At 36.6% G+C, this 24735-nt stretch overlaps 1 protein-coding gene across 1 annotated transcript; it reads right to left on the bottom strand.

Moving 5' to 3' along the window:
- Positions 1-1943: 1943 nt before the first annotated feature.
- LOC115834353 (telomeric repeat-binding factor 1-like) lies at positions 1944-23635 on the bottom strand (the record flags this gene model as incomplete). The annotated part of the gene is given in 7 exon segments (XM_030809101.1): positions 1944-2412; positions 9420-9523; positions 16009-16100; positions 17765-17824; positions 21412-21524; positions 23486-23589; positions 23592-23635. Coding segments are annotated over 7 exon segments (694 nt in total), but the record flags the coding sequence as incomplete, so codon positions are not given.
- Positions 23636-24735: the final 1100 nt, after the last annotated feature.

The following is a 24735-nucleotide window of genomic DNA, read 5'->3' as shown; positions in this document are numbered from 1 at the left end:
GCAACATGGAGAAGCCCTATTTCTACAACAAAACACAAAAATTAGCCAAGCATGGCAGCACATGCCTGTAGTCCCAGCTACTTGTGAGGCCGAGGTAGGAGAATCACCTGAGCCCAGGAAGTAGAGGCTGCAGTGAGCTGTGATTGTGCCACTGCACTCCAGGCTGGGCAATGAAGTGAGACCCTGTCTCAAAAAAAACAAAACAAAACAAACAAAAGATTCAAAAAAATACTCAGACTAGAGAAGATGAGGTTTTAGGAATATATTACCCAACTTATTTTGCTTATAATTTCTCTTGTTTTGTATCCACAAGTTATGTGATAAAAATCTTATGTTTAAATAAATCTAAAATAGCTCTTCTAATAAGTAAAATTCAAAATAAGAAAGCACCATACTATAATTGATACTGATTTTTCTTTTCTAGTTGTGCGTGAAATAACAGGGCATTTTACAATTAATGGCAACTTAGATTTGATGATTTATAGTAGGTGTTTGGAATGAGGTTGACTTAACAAGTCTATTTTGACTCATGATGCCAGCCTTGGCACTAATCATCAAAATATCTCCAATAAATAGTGCAGTATCTTGTGGTGTAACAAGATAAAGGAGTCAGGAAGCATACGGTACTCATTCATGTTTCTGTTTATATGTAGGATAACAAATTCAGGAACAATGGGAAAGTAATATATGAAACCTTAATAGGAAATACAATAGAGATTACAAAACACCACCATTTGATTTTTTATGCAAATACTTCAATATTCCAATATTTTTACTCACTTGCTAAATAAAGCACATGACTCGAAATGCTAAATAATGCTGTTAGTCTAAATCTTTTAAAGAATAAAATGTTGGTGAAAAACCAAAATTGTTTAGTAAGGTATGTATGACCTTGTTAATTATCTATCATAGACATCAAGATGATCATAGTTAATACCAATTTAAGCTTTACAGAATACTGTTTTAGGCCCAATATTGATATATTAAATGAAGGTATCAGAGAAACTTGTATTTATGGCATCAGGTTATAAAGATCTATTCAAAACCATTTTTGTCAAAGTTTAAACACTGGAACAAAAGTCAAACTGTTTCTAAATGAGACACAAAATTATTCTTCCTAATAGTACAAATTTTGTCCCATGGGTAATACTATTGTCTTTTTCTTTTTTAAAAAAATTATTTCGATTTTTATTTTAGACTCAGGGAACACATGGGCAGGTTTGTTAGCTGGGTACACTGTGTGATGTTGAGGTTTGGGGTATGGATGATCCTGTCACCCAGGTAGTGAGCAGAGTCCCCAGTAGGTAGTTTTTCAGCTCTTGCTCCCGCTCCCCACCCTACCTCTCCAGTGTCTATTATTCCCATAGGTCCTCAGGTATTACTATTTTCAAGTTTTTTTCTTTACATGAAACTACTGAAAGCAAAAGTATGTCATGCTTATAGGCTACTCTGTACATTTATCATTCTATTAATAAACATCTTAAGTAATTAAGTAGTATATTAAGGCCATAAATCAAGTCATTATCTCCTTATCAAAGGACTACTGTTATTCAATCATCTAGAAAATTCATTTTAGGCAGGACGCAGTGGCTCACGTCTGTAATCTCAGCACTTTGGGAGGCCGAGGTGGGTGGATCATGAAGTCAGGAGTTCGAGACCATCCTGACCAGCATGGTGAAACTCCGCCTCTACTAAAAATACAAAAATTAGCTGGGCGTGGTGGTGTGTGCCTGTAATCCCAGCTACTCAGGAGGCTGAGGCAGGAGAATCGCTTGAACCCGGGAGGCAGAGGTTGCAGTGAGCTGAAATTGCGCCACTGCACTCCAGCCTGGGCAACAGGGAGAAACTGTCTTAAAAACAAAAGAAAATTCATTTTAATGGGTTACGTTACAGGGTTGAGGTCAGCCTACAGACGCAAAATAGGTTAACTGAAACTTTTTTTCTTTTTCGTATCAGGTTTTAATTTTTTCATTGGAACAGGATTTGGGGGTGGGGATACTAAATGTGGCAGGGTTCAACAAATTTACATTTTATCAAAATAAGGTTCTTAAAGAATACAATGATAGCATATGCTTTAACTCTTATAGCACAAACCCTCATATTAATTGATGGTCACAGAAAAATACTGTAATGCTTTAAACAAAAGTTTTAAATTACATCAATGACACAAGTTTCAAACAAAATGCAGTGATCAAAATACTTAACTGTCCTTTCATCAAGCTTTTACAAACACAATCAGTCTTCGCTGTCTGAGCAAATCAGTTTTAGTTTCTTCATGGTCCTCCATCTGTCTTTTAACATGACACTTGTCCGGTTGTTGAATTTATAATGCAACAGTATTTTAGACCAGTTTCCCTCTCCATATTTCCTCACGCCAGATCTCAAATTCTTGTCTTCTTCCCAAAGCCATGCCTTTTGATAAAAATTAAAACAGTTATTTACAGAAACAATTATTCAAAAAGAAAATACCTACTATAAATGCCAGTTTTAAAAAATCAAACTAATGCTTAGTTTCTTAAAGATGGAAGATTTCCCTAAACATTTCTTAGATTTTTAAAAGATTTTACATTTATCATAACATTTTTAGGGGTCATTATTATTACTGCTCATTTTATGTAAGCTCAGCTGCCCAAAATCAGATAGCTAGAAAGCGGCAGTGCTACATGTCAACTGAATTTGTCTGACTTTAAGCCCATACTGTCTCTTAAAATGCTCTTCTACAATTGTTAATAGTTGTATTTATTATCCTCCAAATCTCCAAATAGGCTTTGTGAATGTTTAGTAGTCACTAATGAACTCAGTGAAAACCCTGTTCTGCCTATGTTAGGGGAAGTATTACACACCCATATAAAACTCAAATCTTGTCTAAAATAGACTTTCAAAAACACAACTAACATAAACTAATTAAAAACATTTAATTTTATGCCAGGAGAAAATTCCTAAACATTTTTAAAAATCAAATTTAATACTATACACAGAAAAATTACTGATAACTGGCATTTGCTACAGGCAACCAACTAATTATTCCTTCTGTTGGCATGCTGAAAGAGCAATTTGACCATGTGCATGATTATTTACTGTGTCTAGACTACAAGAAATTCTCCAGCACTTCACATTTTCTTTAAAAACCCGGTTCATCAACCCACACTCATTCAGATGGCTGCTATCAAAAAAACACAAAATAAGTGTTGTTGAGGATATGGATAAATTGGAACCTGTGTGCACTGGTGGTGGGAATGTAAAATTACAGCACCACTATGGAAAACGGTATGACAGTTACCCAAAAAATTTTTAAAAAAGACTACCATATGATCCAGCAATTCCACTTCTGGGTACATATCTAAAAGAGTCGAGAGCAGGGACCTGAAGAGGTTATTTGTACATCCATGTTCATAGCAGCATTATTCCCAATAGTTAAAATGTGGAAGCAACCCAACTGTCCATCAACTGATAAATGGATAAACAAAACTATATTATATATTATATTTATATAATTCAGCCTTAAAAAGGAAGTTCCGATGCATTCTAGAACATGCATAAACCTTAAAGACATTAGGTTAGACAGAAAAAGACAAATACTATGCTACTTCTGATATGAGGTGCCTAGAATAGTCCAACTCATAAACAGAAAGTAGAATGATGGTGGCAAGGGGGTTGGGGGGATGGAAATGGAGTTAGTGTTTAATGAGTACGGTTTCAAGTTTTGTTTTGTAAGAGGAAGAGTGCTATTGATAGATGGTAGTGATGGTAGCACAATATGAATATATTTAATGCTGCCAATCTGTATATTTAAAATTAGTTAAAATGGCAAATGGTAAATTTTATATCATGTGTACTTTACTATAATCAAAGAAAAAAAACCCGTTCAATTGTCTGATGCAATATTAGAAAGAATTCAAGGTGGCCTGAAGAATACAAACATGACATGAGAACCATCTTATGTATGACTCAGTACCAAAAAGTTGTCAGTGACCATAACCAAACCCATAGAGAAGTTTGTTTGAGCTACCTTAAACCTGATCCCATGTTCTTGCTATTCCTCTGCTTTGTGACTTAAATCCAAGATACCAACCTGGTCTCTTCTGTACGTGCTTTTGCTTGTTTGTCTGCGGCACACCTATCGGCAACTGTGCTGCTTACAAGTACATGGCTATTCAATCGCTAGACAAAGGCTGACAGCCTCCTATGATCATCTATTACTGCCTGACTCAGCCTTCACTCCTACAAAACCTCACCACACTGCTTGTCATGAACTGACAAAAACCAAGAGATGCATTAATAAATTTTTCATGTGTGGGGTGACTGATTAAAAGCACTTCAACAGTGGGTTATTAATCTTTGGGGTCATATAAATCTTACAGACATACTCCACAGAAAAGTATAGGTATCTAAAATTTTATATACAAATTTGGGGGCCACATAAACTCTCTTTAAAGAGCCTATCAACTACATGGTCTCCAAGATAAGAATTTCTGTTCTTTCAAAAACTTGTCATATACATTATTCAGCTTTAAAAAGTAGTTTGTGGTTTAGACAAATTTCATACACATATACAGCATTGTTTGCTTGTTCTTATCTGAGCTGTAGTATTTTTAATAAGGTACACAGACGACGTTTGATACAATACAAAAGCCCCTTTCTTTCAAGAAGTGGCCAATGTTCTCTGAATCCTATTTGGGGTCCTGGGTGCAGTATGTTTAAGCAGTATTTTCCAATGTATCATCTATAGCAGGGGTCAGCAAGCCACTGCCAAAACCCAGCCCAAGGCTGGTTTTCTACAGCCCTGGAGCTAAGAACCATATTAAAATTTAAGTCATTTAAAAATATATTTAAAATATGTAACAGAAACTATGTATGTGAAATATACATAAAATACATTAGTAATAAATATATTATAAATCTTGCTCTTTATAGAAAAATTTTGCTCACCCCTAACCTAGAGGAAAGTAGTAATGTTGTCAGTAGATTAACCGAAAACTAACAGTGTTTAGCATTAAGTATTTTATTTTTTTCTTCTATTGAAAGAGTAACTTTACCTTGATACAGTGTTACTTCATGGTTGATTATGCCTTGATTGTACTGCTTGATCTAAATGTTTTCAGTCTTTGCTTAGTTTTACCTGTGACTGAAAGAGTTTTGAAAACATCGTACAGAATAAGCTATTGTCTGGCAAGTAAGGAAAGCTGTAATGTTTAAGTTTAGAGGTTCAAGTGGCCTAGTAGTCATTGGTACCAACTTCTACTTTCTTTGGCTAGAGTTTAATGAGTGACACAACTGACCTGTGTCAGATCAGAAAGAAAACATAAGGGCAGTACAATTTCATAAAGTCTACTACTGTGCTTAAAACTTTCCATTTCCTCATTTTATACATTTAACTGATTGTACCAGATTCCACTGATAGTAATAACTAAGGGAAGAGTTTAAGATGATGTATTTCTGGACATTAAACCCATACAACCCATTTCCTTTGTTTTATTATTTGTCTTTTATTTTCTCAAAAAATCAAATATAAAATCGTAACAACCCCAGCCATGCCAATAGCCTGAAAAGATACAAAGAGCACATAACAAATTAAAACACACCAATCTTTTTCTTTCCCAAGGCTAGAGATTACATAACTCAGATCTGAACTGTATATCCATTCTAAAGAACAAATAATGCTTTTTAATGCCTTAAAATGATACTACGAATAGTAAAAGAAAATACTGCTACAGTATTTCTCATTACATACTGTTCATGGAAAACAGTTTGAAAGGCATTTACTTTTCTTCTTTAATGGAATAAGTTTATAAAAGGAGGGCTCTTTAATTCTGATAAGGAAGGAAGAAATATCTTTAATAGACCAATGCAGCAAAAGAAAACTGTCCAAGTAGACATGGGCTATTGCTGTTTTTTTTTTTTTTTTTTTAAAAACCTCAATACAAAATAAAATTAAGTCTGTCACTTATCTTCTAAAACAAGTATTTTAACATAAGGCCAAGAACGGAAAGCTAAAAAATAAAACCAGGCCCTTGCGATATCCACAGAATTCTTTTTTGGCACAGGAAATGGTGATAGATATTATCACTGATTATGTGGTTGATATCCTACATTTTGTTATGAATAGAAGAGAAACAACTGTTTTCTTCATATATATCTGTAAATAACACCTCATTTGGAATGGCTGCTGGAAGAACTACAGGGAAAGATCAGTTATATGTATAAGGTAGAGACTTCTGGTTTCCAGACTAACATGTGAAGAGCTTGGAAATCATCACTCCAGTCCCCAGAAGAAAAAAGCTGTTGAACAAACTGAAAATCAGTAACTCTTCTTAGATACATCAAAGAACAAATGTCACAGGGCAAACTGCTGCCCTGAAAACTAAAGAAAGAGAGAGGCAGATTAAGAGAATCACAAGAATTACTGGGGACAGAAAGGCCAGGAGCAGAAGCTCACAGCTGGAGCCAATACTGGTAGGAGCAATCAACTGTGACTGAGGAACTGATGGAGGCTCAGTGTGGATAGGCTTGAGAGTTAAAAACTCCAAGGGCCCCAGTTTCAGAGGGACTCACAAACTTTTGTGAGTTTTATCTCCAGGAGCCATCCCCAGGTCTCAGGGTAAAGATCACACAAAAATTCCTTCCTGCTTCTGACAGGTGGAGGGAAAAAGTAGCCATTTTGAAATACTCCCCATTTCAAAATAAATGAGGAAAGCGTTCTGGTCTCCTTAACAAAATCCTTTCCTCAAGAGAAACTAATTTTGCCAGAACCTAACCAACTGAGGTTTTACAAGGACCTAATTTACCTGTGGAAATACTCAACTCCACCTCTCTCTAGCCTTCATGTCTCACCCAAGGGGTGGTGGGCTGAGAAGCACTTATGAAGGTCACAGCCTAGGACACAGGCTTACTAAAAGAAGGAGACCTACGCACAGGACTCCAGAACGCTTCACCTCCCCTTACCTTACCACCACATTAGTCAGGATCCTGGGCATTATAGTTGAAAGAGGTCCCTCAGATTCTTATTAAAAAGCAGTCTCTAGGGAAACCCAGAGACAACAAGAGACAAAAACAGGACACTAAAGGAAATTTTAGCCTTTGACACCTACAGCTACAGCAAACGATAACTCCTAGCCAGATAAACATTAAGACCTCACATTAAAGGATCATTTATCTCATTTCCTTTTACCTGATATGTCTAGCTATCAGCAAAATATTATAAACATGCTAAAAAGCAAAAAACACAGTCTGAAGAGACAAAGCAAGCACCAGGACCACACTCAGATATGGCACAGATTTTGAAATTGTCAGACTTGGAATTTAAAATGATTATGATCAATATGTCAAAGGATTTAATGGAAAAAGTGGACAACATGCAAGAACAGATGGGTAAATGTAAATGGAGAGATGAAAACTCTAAGAAAGAACCAAAGGGAAGTGCCAGAAATCAACAACACGGTAACAGAAATGAACAATGCCTCTGATGGTCTCACAAGTAGATTAAACACAGCTGAAGAAAGAATCAGTACATTTGAAGGTATATTAATAAAGTTCTCAAACTGAAAAGTAAACAGAAAAAAGAAAGAAAAAAGATAAAGGAATAACTAAGAACAGTGGGACAATCTTAAAAGGTGTAACATTTGGAATCATAATGGGAACACCAGAAGAAGAAGGAAAGGAACAAAAGAAAGATTTGAAGTAATAATGGCTGAGCATTTTCCAAAACTAAAGACAGACACCAAACTACAGATTCAGGAAGCTCAGAAAATACCAAGCAGGATAAATAAACAAACTATATACATGTACATCATATTCAAACTGCAAAAAACATCCAGGACAAAACGTATGCATGACTGTGGTCGCATATGGTAGCATAAGATTAGCATTTCCCTCTTCTCCTTTGGGAATTCACCCAAAAGCAACAAGAAATAAAACACCAAACTCTGAAAAAAGTAAGAGACATTTACAACCTGAACCATAATGTAGGTAGAAAGGGTATAAATAATCAGTGCAACTTAGGTTATGAAAAAGCAACTCTGTCTACAGATCTCAGAAAGCGTGTGGCATGTGCTTTTCTAATGAAAATACTCTGAGGTACACCCCCTAAATCTCTGGTCAGCAACAGCAGGAGCTCCCCTCAACCTACTAAAGGCCAGAGATGGCAAGGCTAAAAAAGGGAATCACAAAGGCAAGTCATATGTGTAGGAAGCAAATCAAAAGTAGAAGTTGCTTGCTATGTTCACTCGGGGAGAAATGAAGGGTAACATAAACTTGAGTCACAGAAGATATTCCAAGCAGCGTGCAACTTGACACTATCTGCAACAACCTCAGTATGAACTATTCGCAATTAGCTTGTCAAAAAAAAAGCACTTTCGAGTAAGAAAACGGTTCCAGCCACAGAAGAAAACAAGGGCCTGACTGGGTGCAATAGCTCATGCCTACAGTCCCAGTGCTTTTGGAGCCCAAGGCAGGAGGATCACTTGAGCCAAGGAATTCAAGACCAGCCTGGGCAACATTGTGAGACACCATCTCTACAAAAAAAGGGGAAAACACACACACACACACACACACACACACACACACACACCACAAAAACAAAGACCAGGTTTATCCATCTGCTGTGAACAACTAGACAATCAAAAAATACATAAAATAATGGTTTTGGACACTGGGCAGATGGCACAAGACTATAGTCACTGAAAGGGGAAGCAAATGAATCAAGCCCTAAATTGACCCATTTTAATAAAATTTTGTGATCAAACGGTATCTTTTCTTTGTTTTTAAGTAAGGAAAAATCTTATTTAAACTGGATCCCTGTTAGGAAAATTTAAACATCAAAGCTTATAATGTGGAGTTAAGTCCCACCTTACATCTAATAAACAGATTTTATGATAGTATCACAATAATTTCAAATAGATGTTAGTACCAACACCCAACTTAAGACTTTTTAAATGTGGGTGAAGTATTTCATTTTGAATAGGCTGATTAGTCACCTAATCTAAGACGGCAAAATAAAAGATGGCAAAGGGTAAATTTTTTTTTTTTTTTTGAGACGGAGTCGTGCTCTGTCGCCCAGGCTGGAGTGCAGTGGCGCAGTCTCGGCTCACTGCAAGCTCTGCCTCCCGGGTTCACGCCATTCTCCTGCCTCAGTCTCTCTGAGTAGCTGGGACTACAGGCGCCCACCACCACGCCTGGCTAATTTTTTGTATTTTTAGTAGAGACGGGGTTTCACCGTGGTCTCGATCTCCTGACCTCGTGATCCGCCCGCCTTGGCCTCCCAAAGTGCTGGGATTACAAGCGTGAGCCACCATGCCCGGCCAGCAAAGGGTAAATATTTTACACTCAAGATTTTTGGGAGGTTGAACAGAAATAATCACAATTATTCAAGTTATAACTTTAATGTCCATAAGTGTTATTCAAATATTAAAAAAACCAAATACCTGTCTTTTTCTAGCTCGATGTTTTTCAGGAGTTACCGGTTGACTCTTTGAAACAGGTATTCTGCTTTCAGTGGCTCTTCTGCTTTCTTTTTTCTTTTTTGTACCTAAAAGTAGAAAAATGTCATAAATATTGTTTTACATTAAAGAAACAAGAGCAACTATATTTTTAATGATTATCATGAAATTCCTTTTTTAAGCTATTCTAAGAAAAAGTACTCTACATGTTTAATTTTTTCCTTCAAATCTGGAAGCAGCATGGTATAGTGCAAAGATCAGCCTTTGAAATCAGAGGGGGAGTATTTTGAGTCTTGATTCTTTTATGTGTCTTTAAATAAATTATTTCAATCCCTGAACCTGTCTTTTCATTATCTGTTTTTAAAAAAAGGAAAAATATTTATTGCATACGATCGTTGAAATTTTCTTATGATAATGTTTTAGGAGTACTAAGAAGCATAATCCTTTCCTCACTCCTTCTTTCTTATTCATAGTCAGTTTGGTAAGACAAGAAATATATGTAACTGAAAAGAAACAGAACTGTAATTATTGAAAAATGATAATTGTTTAGGCAGAAAACCTAATTCTATTCTACAAATAGAATTAAAAGATCAGTAAGATCAATACACAAAAAGGATTTCATTCATTAGTAATAGGATTTCTATCATTAGCAAGAAACAGTTAAAATAATTTAATTAAAACAATAGAAAGATACTATTTACAATAGCCACAAAAAAATCTAACATTCTTAGAGATAACTTTTTTTTTTAAGAGATAGGGTCTCTCTCTTTTGCCAAGGCTGAAGTGCAGTGGTATGATCATAGCTCAAACTCCTGGGCTCCAGTGATACTTCTGCCTTATCCTCCCTCACCTCAGCCTCCTGAGTAGCTGGGACTAGAGGCACCTGCCGACATGCCCGACTAATTTTTAAAAATTTTTTTGTAAAGACATGGTTTCACTATATTGCACAGGCTGGTCTCCTAATTCCTGGGCTCAAGTGATCCTCCTGCCTCAGCCTCCCAAAGTTGCTCTTGTTTCTTTAATGTCATGGCCTCTTAGATAACTTTAGCAAAAGTGATACAACACCTGTATGTAGTAAATTATAAAGCTTTACTATGTATATAAAACATGTTATGAGAAGCTTTATCTATCTATCTACCTACCTATCTACTCACCTACCTACCTGCCTACTGTTGTTGGCCCTCTATATTCGCAGGTTCCACATCTGTGGATTCAACCAACCTTGGAATAAAATATTCAGGGGGAAAAATATATATGATTTTTATATATTATATATATAAAATATATATAATATATATTATTATACTATATAATATATAATAAATTTATATTATGTTATATATATTATATATAAAAATATATATATATTTTCCCCCTGAATATTTTATTCCAAGGTTGGTTGAATCCATAGATTATATTATATATATTATATATTATATTATATTATACTATATTATATTATACATCCATATATTATATCCATATAATATATTATATTATATAATATACATAAACCATGCTGTGGGCCATAAAACAAATCTTAAAAAAAAAATCTATGAAGCGTATTCACAGACTGAAATAGAATTAAACTAAAAATCAGTAACAGAAAGATATTTGGAAATTAAACAACTTCCCTCATAGGTCATATTTATATATTATATATAAATATATATAGGGGGGAGGGGGGAGGGACAGCATTAGGAGATATACCTAATGCTAAATGACGAGTTAATGGGTGCAGCACACCAACATGGCACATGGTTACATATGTAACAAACCTGCACATTGTGCACATGTACCCTAAAACTTAAAGTATAATAATAATAACAATAAATAAATATATATGTAATATATAATATATATTTATATATATAACAATACAATAAAAATGATACAAATAAAAATATAGTCTAACAATTATTTACTACAATTTAGTTATTTATCATTTACACTGTTTTAGTTACTGTAAGTAATTTGGGGATGAGTTAAAGCATGTGGTAGGCGGGTGCACAGGTCTATATGCAAAGACTATGACATTTTATGTAAGGGACTTGAGCATTTGAGAATTCTGGTATCCCTGTTGTGGGGGTGGGGGATGGGTCCTGGAACCAACCCCCTGTGAAAACCAAGGGATGACTGTATATATAAAAACATGTTAAAGAAATGTATTTTGTTCCTGCATAGGAAACTTAATGTAATGGTGTCAGTTCTCTGCAAAATCATCTATTGTTAACAATGCAATTTCACGTAAAAATTTCAACAGGGTTCTTCGTATAATTTAACAAGATTATTCTAAAATTATGTGTTAAGACAGGTAGTCCACTATTGGCTCTGAGCACCCCTGCAATTCTTGTTGAATGTACAAAAGCCTTATTCATCTCCTGAAATAGTGCATTTTCTATAGCCAGTCAGATAGGCAATCAAGCAGGTCAAGGAAACCACAACATGATGACCAGGCCAACTGCTCTCTCCTGGGAGAGGGTACTGGCCTGTTTGCTATTTGTTACAATGTTTTGTTGCTTACTCAAAAAGCACTGGGCCCTTGGCTCTGAGTTTTCCTCAGCTGAAATATAACTTACTGCCTTTGCAGCATCCGTTTAGGCCTGTTGCATAGTCCACTGGACTTGGGGTAGGGAAATCTGAACAACTACATCAATGCCATGTTGTTTGCTATAATAATCTGTCTTACTCTAACTCATTAAGTCACTAAGTCTTGTTGTCTACCTTTTGTACCTAAAAAGTAGCAGCAGGTTTACTGCTTATAAAGCCCTATGGCTAGGTTTTTTTCCCTGACAATATGGAACACCAAAACACCAGAATAGTCAAGATACTCTTGAAAAACAATAAGATTACCCTACTACAAACATGGGATGTTGACATATATGGGATTTTGACATATATATTGGATGGGTTCCAGTCAGGAAAATGGAAACCACACTAGCTCTGATGGAGAGATTTTAGCATTAGGAGAAATGTTTAAACAGGTGCTAGAGGACTAAAATAGCAAAAAGCAAATAGTCACATAAATGTAAAGACAAATTCATAATTATAGTTGGGAGATTTATCACTTTCTAATTGATACAACAAGTAGACAGGAAATGAATATGTATATAGAATACCTGAACAGCATTATTAAAAACTTGACCTAATTGACATTTTAAAACACGTCATTCAACAATGCCAGAATTCACATTCTTCTCTGTGCACATCCAAATGGACCAAAATAAACCACACTGTGGGCCATAAAACAAATCTTAAAAAATATATATATGAAGCATATTCACAGACTGAAATAGAATAAAACTAAAAATCAGTAACAGAAAGATATTTGGAAATTAAACAACTTCCCTCATAGGTCAGTAAAAAAGTCTCTAAGAAAATGAAAAAGTATTTTGAACTGAAAATCCAACATGGGAAAACAATGCTACAAATATTGATTATATAAAATATAACCAAGAAAATTTGGGGATTGGTGGAAGAAATTTTGCTAAGGTCAATCAACAGACTAAAGTTGATTGACTAAAGCTGACTGACCTCTTAAAGCATTTCATATTCTTTATTTTACACAGATCATAAAGGTTACTGATAGATTTCTTGTGAAACCACCTTTATCTGAAGTACTGAATACTTCAGTTTTACATATTAAAAATTAAATGTAAATATATTTTCAAGTAACATATGTAACTTGACGACATTTTTCTAAAATTTGATTTGCTTTCAATCTATCCATTCTTCTATTGAGGTAGTCCATCTAAGCAATTAAAGGCCTGGGTTCTGGAGTCAGACTGTCTGATTTCAAATTTTGGCTCCTGTTCTATTCATACACTGTGTAACCAAAGGCATTTTATTTACCTTTTTAAGTCTCAGCTTCCTCATCTGTATAATGGAGATGATTAAAAAAAAAAAAAAAAAAGCACTAATCTCCTAAGGTTGTTTTGAGGATTGAATGCATTTACCTATAAAAAGCTTTCGACTCAAATATTAATAATTTCACTCAATGCTGGTGAGTTTTTCTGCACTGATGAAATCTGGATGATTTGGCTTTTTCTTTCAACTTTTCTGAATTAACTTGATTTTTTTTTCCCTAAGCATATGTCAATTTTACAACACAAAAATTAGTTTTTGAAAAAAAGGTTAGGCTGGGAGCAGTGGCTAATGCCTGTAATCTCAGCACAATTACAGCAAGCAGATTGCTTGAATTTGGGAGTTAGAGACCAGCCGGGGCAACATGGCAAAACCCCATCTCTACAAAAAATACAAAAAGGCCGGGTGTGGTGGCTCACGCCTGTAATCCCAGCACTTTGGGAGGGCGAGGTGGGCAGATTGCCTGAGGTTAGGAGTTCCAGACCAGCCTGGCCAACAGGGCAAAACCCCATCTCTACTAAAAATACAAAAATCTGCCGGGTGTGGTGGCACACTCCTGTAATCCCAGCTACTCAGGAGGCTGAGGCAGGACAATTGCTTGAAACCTGGAGATGGAGGTTGCAGTGAGCCAAGATCGAGCCACCGCACTCCAGCCAGGGTGACAGTGAGACCCCATCTCAAAACAAACAAACAAAAAAATAGCAGGGTGTGGCGGCAAGTGCCTATGGTCCCAGCTACTTGGAAGGCTGAGGTGGGAGGATCAACTGAGCCTCAGTGCTCAGTGAGCCAAGATGCTCACTGAGCCAAGTAGCCACAGATGCTACAGTGAGCCAAGAACTCACCACTGCACTGCATTCCAGCCTGGGCAACAAAGTAAGACTCTGTCTCCAAAAACAGAAAAAGAAGAGAAAAAAAGGTTTAGCACAAACAAAATTATTATCCTCAAACTATAAAGAGGGGGTACCTAGGTACCACTGAAGTACACTGGATTTTTTTAAGAAAACATACTTATTACTGACACCTAATAAAATGTGCTAAAACTCAAAGACCTTATAGACTCAATAGCCACAGTCACTGTCAAGCCAGTCTGCAAAGAGTTCATAGTCTTCGAGTTTGCAGATAAACCATGTTTTCTCTTTTTTGAGACAGTCTCACTCTGTCACACAGGCTGGAGTGCAACCTCCACCTCCTGGGTTCAAGCTGGATTCTCGTGCCTCAGCCTCCTGAGTAGCTGGCATTACAGGCAGACACGACCACGCCTGGCTAATTTTTTCTATTTTTAGTAGAAATAGGATTTCGCCATGTTGCCTAGGCTGGTCTCAAACTCCTGAGCTCTTCAGGCAATCCACCTGCCTCAGCGTCCCAAAGTGCTAGGACTATAGGCGTGAGCCACTGAGCCTGGCCTACATTTCCTTTTCTTTGAATTTCATACTATGAAATTAAAACTCTAGGAAAATGCTCACATTATTCTCATTTAAAATGATTCCCAGCTGTCTTGCAGCAATAGGTGTAGAAAACCAATCTTGGAACTCCACCAACATTAAGCACATAACTTTACTGAGTTTCTGTTTTCTCATCTTTAAAATGGGAATGATATCTATGAATGTAAATATTTTAGAACTCTATTTACAAATATTTGCTAATGGTTGCCATGTCATCAGCCATCAGGTATGAACAAATTTATTCTATAATATTTACTGCAGGCCTATCATTTGCCTGGCACCAAGATGGTACCTTATGAGCATGAAGAAATAAACCTAATTTCATTATGTCTATTATTTTTATCAATAAGTATTTAGGTTTAGATCCATATTAAAAATCTCAGGGGGAGCAGGGAGGGACAGCATTAGGAGATATACCTAATGCTAAACGACGAGTTAATGGGTGCAGCACACCAACATGGCACATGTATACATATGTAACAAACCTGCACGTTGTGCACATGTACCCTAAAACTTAAAGTATAAAAAAAAAAATCTCAGTATCAGTTCAGTACCTAAAATATTAATGTGGGGTCAATAAACATTTGTTAAATGAATACACACCAAAAAGAAACTTGTAATTTTGCCAAGTCAACGCTCTCAGACTTTATTAAACGTAACTACTGTGAATAACAAGAATCAACTGTACTTAATGTTTCTGAAAAGTAACTACAGTCATGAATTGCTTTACAAGGGGGATATGTTCTGAGAAATGGGTCGTTGGGTGATTTTGTCCTTAGGTGAACATTATTAAGAGTACACTTACACAAACATATATATATATATTCATATAGAAAACCCATGGTTCCCAGTACCATTGCTAATTATCAATCATTTCCCCTACTTGATATGCAATGCCAATATCAAGTGCCACATTATCAAGTTTCCATATGTGCTCCATTACATTATTACAGGACCACCATCCTATATGCAATGCAGTCTGTCTCTGACTGAAATGTCATGATGTGGCATATGACTATATTTGAAGTTGCTGAACACAGTGAAAGTAGGAAAGCCGTGTACCACCATAGCAAAAGAACCCTAAGCTAGACAGTCAAAATAGCTAACTTTCTAAATTAAACACTACCTCAATTAACTCTATGAAGTCCAGACTTTGTGCTTCAGTTTTCTGAAGTGTGTGTTTTTTTGCTATAGTAGTAAAGTCAATGGCTGGATTGTTTGAGGACATATCAATTCTCCCCTTCTAAAACTGTTATAACAGTACTCACTTTGAAGAGTTCCTACTCTTCTTTCTTTCTTATTAAGGTCTCGTTGCTGGGTTCCATGTTGCAACTTAGATAAGAAAAGATTCTTGTGAGACCTAAAATAAAATAAAACATGAAAATTTGTAATTGGCTCCAGAAAGATTAGTAAAGCAATGGAAAAAAGGTAAATGATTTGCCTTAATCTGTTCTAGGATCTTCTATTAATACTTTGGCCTACTTCCTTTGGTGCTCTCCCTGCTTAGTGCCCCATCGTAACCTGTGGCCTCTTAAGATTTCTGTTGCCTCTCTCATCTTTCTCCATCTCATCTACTCCGCAGAAATCAATATGTTTTTTGATGTCTCAGAAGAAGCAGGCAAAAAAAAAAAAAAAAAAAAAAAAAAAAAGACAAGACTCTTTCGGCCTTCCAATTAGATACATCAAAGAAAAAAATCCTTAAACTACAAAGTATTAGCTTTCCTTCTCTCTTATGGCTTTTATTTCCCCAAAGACGGATTCCAAAATTCCTTTACATAATGGCAGTTATCACTTGATTATCTTTATAGCTTCCAAAAAGAGTTTTGAAAGGTAAGGCTGTTTGGAAACACAGGATGTGGCATCATTTTTTGAAAACTCTGCCAAATTGGTATTATATTAATCCAATTTTATGAAGGAGCAAACTAAGATTCAAAAAGCAGTTCACCTAAGCTTAGGCAGCTGTATTATCTCCACCTAAAATGTAGGTTATTTTAGTTATACTTTTATCCCTATAGATACTGTAGGTGACCAGCTATCCTTTCTCTCTTCCCCTCTGTCCCTCCTTCCCAAGACTCTAGTGTCCTTTCTGGAATGTCATTCTCAATCTCTTCACCCATTCCTCTCTGCTCTTTACCTTGTCTAAAATCTAGCTTTCCCCTGGGGACAATGTTTCTCTTCTTGGTAGCCTTCTCAAGTAGAGATTGGCTTAATCTTCCACCCTCCATAAACTATAGGACTCCAGAGACAGCAGTTTTCATTTCCTAATGAATGCCACTTTCAAGATCCTGCTTCCATAGAAACTTCAGCCTTGAGGATTCATGCCACTGAGATATATCACCTTCGATCATTCTTCACAGCCATTTACCATCCTTCCAAAGCACTTCTTCATCATTCTCAGATCTTTCTCTACACCTAAGTGCTGCTATTATGAATTATTTCAGTGTTCTCACAGACAATTCATATACCATCTTGGCCTCTCAATTCCTCATGTCCAATCACCTCCGCCACATGAAGTCAGCCACCTCCTCCCATGGTTCCACTTGTGATCCCAACTGCTCTATGTTAGAAATCATTCATGCAGACTTTCTGCCCTCGGGACAGGTTGCATTGTCTGTCACAGCGATTCTATTAGATCAAATAAAGTTTTTCAAGTAACTTTCATAAAATTGGCATTGGGGCATCCATTAGAAATGTAATTCCCATCCCCTTCCTGCCCCAGTATCGTATCTTTGTTTCTATGACAGATAAGCGTTTACTAAACATCTGTTTTAAGCTCAAGAACTGCCTATATGTGTATTCCAATAATGGCTTTGTAGAAACAATGTGAAACAACCCAGTCTCAGAGCAGGTCTCTAGAGTTTGGAATTTCAAGATGTCTCAGAGTCGTGAATATCTATTGGGCTAAGTAGGACCCTGAGATATTCTTTCAATTGTACCATTTATGTGGTAGTTATATTAGGTCTGCATGAATTGCTTCAATCAAAGATTTGAAAGACAAAGAAGAAAAACGTCAATTTACTTCACCTCAATAAGGATACTGTACCCTCTGAGGATTCAGTTACCGCAGACTGTTTGTCACTAACACTTTAAAAGAAGAAAAAATTTGTAAGAATGTAAACAAAAGAAACTTTTCATAAGGATAGTACTTTCCACATAGTCAAGGCATATTTCAATTTATAAAAAATAACTTTGGAAAGAAACCTCAGTAACATCGGGACATATACAGTCCATTACAACATGACTAATTTTTGTCCAGACATGCTTAGAAGAGGTATTAAATCAAGCTTCTCCAAACATAAGCATAATTAATGGTGTAGTCAAGCATTTATAACACTCTTTCAAAAACTCTTCTATGGCACTTATTTCCATGAATTCAAGTTTTAAAAACTGCTTTATTAAGGTATAATTGATACATAAAAAGCATGGCACATGTTTAAAGTATACAATTTGATGGGTTCAATTTTAATTTATGGTTCTCTCCAGCAGTCTCCAATTGAACTTTTGGGAATCGATTAAGTTCCTGTTGTTATAGTTAAAATGGTTTCCACATACACACAGCATGACTATTTACACCTCCATGCTTTAACCGGTACTATTCCTCTCTCCTAAAATGATATTTCCTCTTCTATCCATCTGTAAAAACTTAACCATCCTACAAAAGCCCCTGCTCAAGACTAGTACCTCCATGAAGCTGTCCATCTCAACTATTTCAGCATGGTGTTAGATATTTTAAGTAATCTAGAGATGATTTAAAGTATATGGAAGGATGTGTGTAGGTTATATGCAAATATTACACCCCCCCCCCCCACTTTTTTGACAGGGTCTCGCCGAGGGTCACCCAGGCTGGAGTGCAGTGGCACAAACGCAGCTTACTGCAGACTTCCCAGGCTCAAGTGATCCTCTCACCTAAGCCTCTTAAGTAGTTGGCACTACAGGCATGCACCACCAAGACTGGTTAATTTTTGTAAAGACAAGGTTCTGCCATGTTGCCTAGGCTGGTCTCAAACTCCTGGGCTCAAGTGATCCTCCTGCCTCAGCCTTTCAAAGTGCTGGGATTACAGGTGTGAGCCACTGTTCCTGGCTATTACACCATTTTTGTAAGACACTTGAGCATCCTTGGATTTGGTATTCATGAAGGATGGATGTCCTAGGACTAATCCCCTTCAAACACCAAGGAACAACTGTATAAGCTTTATCAGAGCAAAATATTTCATCTAGTCTTCATAACATGGAGTTTTCCATTTTTCTAGGATTTGTCTGACCTCACAATCACACTTCTGATTCTATACTTGCTTTACTTGAATCCTTATTGGTAACTGTCATGACATTGGTGATTTGATGCTTTATTTGCCCTGGTTCTGCTTCCAGGATGGTTTTGGTATTTGCTCGATTCTTGATCTTTACCCTGTTTCTAGTTTTAGTTTTGTTCCCTGTAACTAGTGTACAGCAAGTTCTAATGTATGCCTGGTAATGAATTAGGCAATGAGGATACCAAGCTAATTAAGATGCTTCAAAGCTAAGTAAGAACCTTCAAATAATTCTCAATCTATTGAAAGAATCAGGTAAACAAATAAGTTACTAATGAAGATAAGTCCTTTTATAGAGATGTATGCTATGAAAGCACAGAAGTAACAACTCTGATTACAGAGCTGGGCAAGACTTCATATAGGTGATCTCTGAGATAGACTGAATGGCAAGTAAGAGCTTGCCTTGGAGAGAATAAAATGATAGGAATTCAAATAGAAGGAACAAAGCTTCTGTGCTGCTAGAAAGTACCATGTACGTGGACAGGGAGGAGTTCATGCTAAGGATAAGACTGTATGTAAAAAAAAAAAAAAAAAAAATAGAATGGGTCTACGTAAGGCTTTATAAGCCATGCCAATAAATTCTGACTCATCTAGTAGGAAATAGGAGCCAAAAGGTTTTTAAGCTGGGAGTGATCTAAAGAGATTTATTTTTGTGGAAGCTAACTCTGGAAGTTATGTCAAGGATGGATTTGAATGGTACAAAGCTATATAGATAAAAATAGATTGGAGAAGCATTTCTGAGGTGGGGTTCTTAATACTTTGAGAGCAGCTGGATGTGTGAGGTTAAAGAGAAACAGGGTGTAGAGAGGCAAATGAGAACATGAAGAGTTCTGTTTGGTACACATGGATTGCACTGTGTTTGTGTCTAGGAGAGCATCTGAAATAAGTGGGTAGTACTATATAAGGAGAGTCCATAGGAAGTGTGCTTATGATTATCTGTAAGAACCATGGTATTAGCAGTATTATCATGAGCAGGATGGCTTGGCCACAAGAATGTATTGGGTATTAGTATCACTAAACTTTGATTTTGAAACAAAATGAAGTAATTGGGCCAATAAAAATGGAATCTCTACTTCTTAAATTGGATTTTAGAAAAGTACATCAATGTGAAATAAGACTTTAGTGCAGCCTTTGGAGAGATGAACCAGTGAGGAACAAGTCATGCGTTGACAGGCAGGACAATAGGAGGGGCCACTGTAAGATGACAGAGCCTCAGTCCTAAGATGTGACAAATGCAGTGTAGATCCAACTTGAACCCCAGTCTCCACCTCTAAATAAGTAGTTAAGATGGGGTCCCTGCAACACTTAGGTTATGGTCCCAAGAAGAAAGTATATTACATCCATTCGAAATATACCCATCCAGAGACCACAGAGATTTGATTATCTGGCTTTGGTTTAAGGATAGAAGAACAGAGAAAACAGACCATGGGTTCAACAGAAAAGAAGATCTTTATAATGTTAAGAGTTTTATCTTCCTCAATAGGGGAAGATACTTAAGCTTCTAAAACAAAAGACAAAAATCACCCCTGAAAATCCCTAAAGAAAAAAATAGTTTTGGAGACTTAACTTTTTTTTTTTTTTTTTTTTTGAGACGGAGTCTCGCTCTGTCGCCCAGGCTGGAGTGCAGTAGTGCAATCTCAGCTCACTGCAAGCTCCGCCTCCCGGGTTCACGCCATTCTCCTGCCTCAGCCTCTCCGAGTAGCTGGGACTACAGGCACCCGCCACCACGCCCGGCTACTTTTTGTATTTTTAGTAGAGACGGGGGTTTCATCGTGGTCTCGATCTCCTGACCTCGTGATCCACCCGCCTCGGCCTCCCAAAGTGCTGGGATTACAAGCGTGAGCCACCACGCCTGGCCAGGAGACTTAACAACTATCTCTCAATATATAGGACTGACACAACTTGTTTTCCTCCAGTATTAAAGCAAATCACTATTTCTTCAGTTGAGCACCAAATGAAGCAGTGAGCTTACGCTTAGAGAAGATATATGAATAATATCTTAAAATACTAGACTCTTAGTACAGTGAAACATGAATCACATAATGAGAACATGTAGAATCTAAAAACAACTAAGGGGCACAGGAGTCCAACCTCACCCTTGTTCCTAAGCATACCCTCAGTAAGAATGGTAAACTATCCACATTATTTAAACTGTAATATTTTCTTATTCTCTACTTTTGCTTAGCATATCTAATTTGCACAAGTCATGAAATAACTCTACAGTACTCTGAATACCTAAATGTTAATCATCAGCAAGATAACTGCTACTCAATAATTATTTTTAATAAAATGACTCACATCAATTTTACATAAAGACAGAACATTCATAAAACAAAAAATATACAAATTGATTAAATTACAAACCTTTTTCTTGTATCCAAATTAGCTTCAGTTTCCATTTCAACATCATTACCATTAGGTTTATCTTGAGAAGTTATTGTTCTTGTCCTTTTGCTTTCTACCACTTTTGCCGCTGCCTTAAAAAACGGTGTGCCATGGAGGTAGGAGGATAGGAAGAAATGCATTAAGCCATTTTAAACAAACCAGCATTAAATTAAGCCTTGTAATTCTTTGATAGTCATAGCCAATGTATCTGTTCACAGGCCAATAAAGGGCACTGTGTTGTTATTTTCACCCAATAATTATGACACTGCCAGCAGCTACATTAGCTATCTGCTTGGTTTATCAGCGTTATGAAGGTGGTCTTTCCTTGTAAATATATTTGATAGACAAAATGCTCTCCAGGCAATTTTAAGAGAAAAGGCTGCACAGAAAAAAATAAAAATAAAAATTCTAGATATTTTGAAATAAAAATTATCTCAAATCAATCAAGATGCTCCACTATAACACTGTCAACTTAAAACTTTGGAGGCCAAGACAGAAAATAAAATGTTATAGAAAAATTTTATTGTTGTTTGTTTTGAGACAGGGTCTCACTCTGTCACCCAGGCTGGAGTGCAGTGGCACAATCACAGCTCACTGCAGCCTCAACCTCCTGGGCTCAGGTGATCTCCCACCTCAGCCTCCCAGGTAGCTGGGACTACAGGCATGCACCACTATGCCTGGCTAAATTTTTGTAATTTTTTTGTAGAGACGGGGTTTTGCCATGTTGCCCAGGCTGGTCTCAAACTCCTGGGCTCAGGCGATCCACCCATTTTGGCCTCCCAAAGTGCTGGATTACAGGCATGAGTCACCGTGCCTGGACCAGAAATGTCTTTTTGAGACAAGAGTCTCACTTTGTCACCCAGGCTGGAGTACAGTGGTTCAATCTCAGCTCACTACAGCTTCAGCGATCCTTCTGCCTCAGCCGCCACAAGTAGCTGGGACTACAGTCGTGTGCCACTATGTCTGGCTAAATTTTCTATTTTTTTTGTAGAGATGGGGTTTGCCATGTTGCCCAGGCTGGTCTCAAACTCCTGGGCTCAAGCGATCTACCCATTTCGGCCTCCAACCCAAAGTGCTGGGATTACAGGGCATGAGCCACTACACCTGACGAGAAATGTCTTTTTTTTTTGAGACAGGATCTCGTTTTGTCACCCAGGCTGGAGTGCAGTGGCTCAATCTCAGCTCACTACAGCCTCAACCCCCCCAAAGTAGCTGGGACTACAGGTGTATGCCACCATGCCCAGCTAATTTTTTTTTTTTTTGAGACGGAGTCTCGCTCTGTCGCCCAGGCGACAATGCAAGTGGCGCGATCTTGGCTCACTGCAAGCTCTGCCTCCAGGTTACGCCATTCTCCTGCCTCAGCCTCCTGAGTAGCTGGGACTACAGGCGCCCGCCACCACACCCAGCTAATTTTTTTTGTATGTTTTTAGTAGAGACGGGGTTTCACCATGTTAGCCATGATGGTCTCGATGATCACCTGACCGTGTGATCCACCTGCCTTGGCCTCCCCAAGTGCTAGGATTACAGGCGTGAGCCACCGCACCGGCCAGCTTAATTTTTTTGTATTTTTTTGTAGATAAGGGTTTTCACCATGTCGCCCAGGCTAGTCTCGAACTCCTGAAACTTGGCCTCCCAAGTGCTAGGATTACAGGCATGAGCCACGTGCCTGGCCTAGAAAAATTTTAAAAGGCCCTTCTTTAATACAATTCTATTTTTCCCTAAAAAATATGTTTTAAAAAACATCTTTAAAATTTACTTAAATTAAAATGAAATATTTGCTTTTGCCTATTTTTATTTTTAATTCATTCTATGTTTTCCCTTCAACTTTTTCTTTTGAAAATTTTCCCAAACTAATTTTGAAAAGTTACAAAAGTACATATCACTCATAAATCTTTTAATTAGTCCACAAAATGTAACATTTTACCACACCTTCTACAAAACCACATGAAAAAATTCTGACTAGTTTTAAAAGGATTTCTATTTCAAGTATTCTCCTTTATTATAACATTTCCTTTAGGTCTATTATTAGAGTCACTCTTGAATATATGTATACCTTCATTAGAAAGGTTGATGATTTTTCATTTAGCACATAATTCACATAACTCTTAATTTTCTCCATCATGTGGTTGTAGCTGAAGTGTTGAAAAAAGGAATGAATGTATCTTTCTGAGAGATTATCATAAGCAATTTGCTTTTGAAAAGGCTAAAGAAAAGAGAAGAAATATCTAACATAAATCACAACAAAGTTACAGATACAAGGATTTTGTCATATATTATTTAATTGAAAAGAAATCACTTTATAACTCAGAGACAACAGATATTTTTTAAAATTAAGTTTTAAATGGCATGCCAATGTACCTTTTTCTGACTTCTTCTGGCCTCTCCTCATTTTAAAAAATATTTTACATTTTAGACAGATTCAAAAAAATATGTATCATAAACCAGAGTATCGATTACCCAGTTTAAGAAATAAAGCATAATCAATATGGTTAAAATCCCTGTTTACTACCATAATCTGATTGTACCCCCTTTCCTCTAACTGTAACTATTACCCTGAATTTAGAATTCACCATTTCCCAGGAATTCCTTACTTGCACTACATATGTATGTATCCACAATATGTAGCATTTTGCTTAGCATGGTTTAAACTCTACAAATGGTGTTGTAACGATGCGTATTCTTTTGAAAACTTGCTATATTTTACTCAACTCTATGTTACAACATTTATCCATGCTGATCTAATATTCCTAGAATAGTTATTTTTTGCCATTGTAAAGTATAAAGTACTACACTGATCAAAAAACATCACTTATTCATCCATTCTTTAAGCCTATCGAGGGATTTAGGCTACTTGCAATTATTGCATTGCTCTTCGACATTTTTCTACAATAATTTCTGTGCATTGTATGTGTTTTTCTTGGACAGTAGCTTTTTCAAGGCTGGCTGCCCAGCATTCTATCTCTAATTTAGACCCAAATTAAAAGTATGTATTAATAAATAAATTAGAAGCCATACCACGTACATTTAGGACCCACCTAAATATTAATTGAGTAAAAGGAAATGAGGAGGAGTAGATGATGTTGATGATTAGGATACATAAAATTTGCTAGTCAGATCCCTGGAAAATATCTAATACAAACCTAAGAACTTTAAAAAAATTCTTAGGCTCAATCCCAACTGTCTCAGGAAGGCCTTTTTTTTGTTGCCTTTAAAGCTTCATGGCTTTTAAAATATGCAGTTAAAAGTGAAACCAGCTATTCTAAGGTATTGTCTAGAAGTGGAATTGCTGGAATGTATGCTTAA

This window comes from Nomascus leucogenys, unplaced genomic scaffold (genome assembly GCF_006542625.1).
Source record: "Nomascus leucogenys isolate Asia unplaced genomic scaffold, Asia_NLE_v1 001602F_30302_qpd_obj, whole genome shotgun sequence".
In the NCBI taxonomy this organism is placed as follows: Eukaryota; Metazoa; Chordata; class Mammalia; order Primates; family Hylobatidae; genus Nomascus; species Nomascus leucogenys.
The sequence above is the reverse complement of the archived record's forward strand: the minus strand, read 5'-3'. Positions and strand labels throughout refer to the sequence as shown.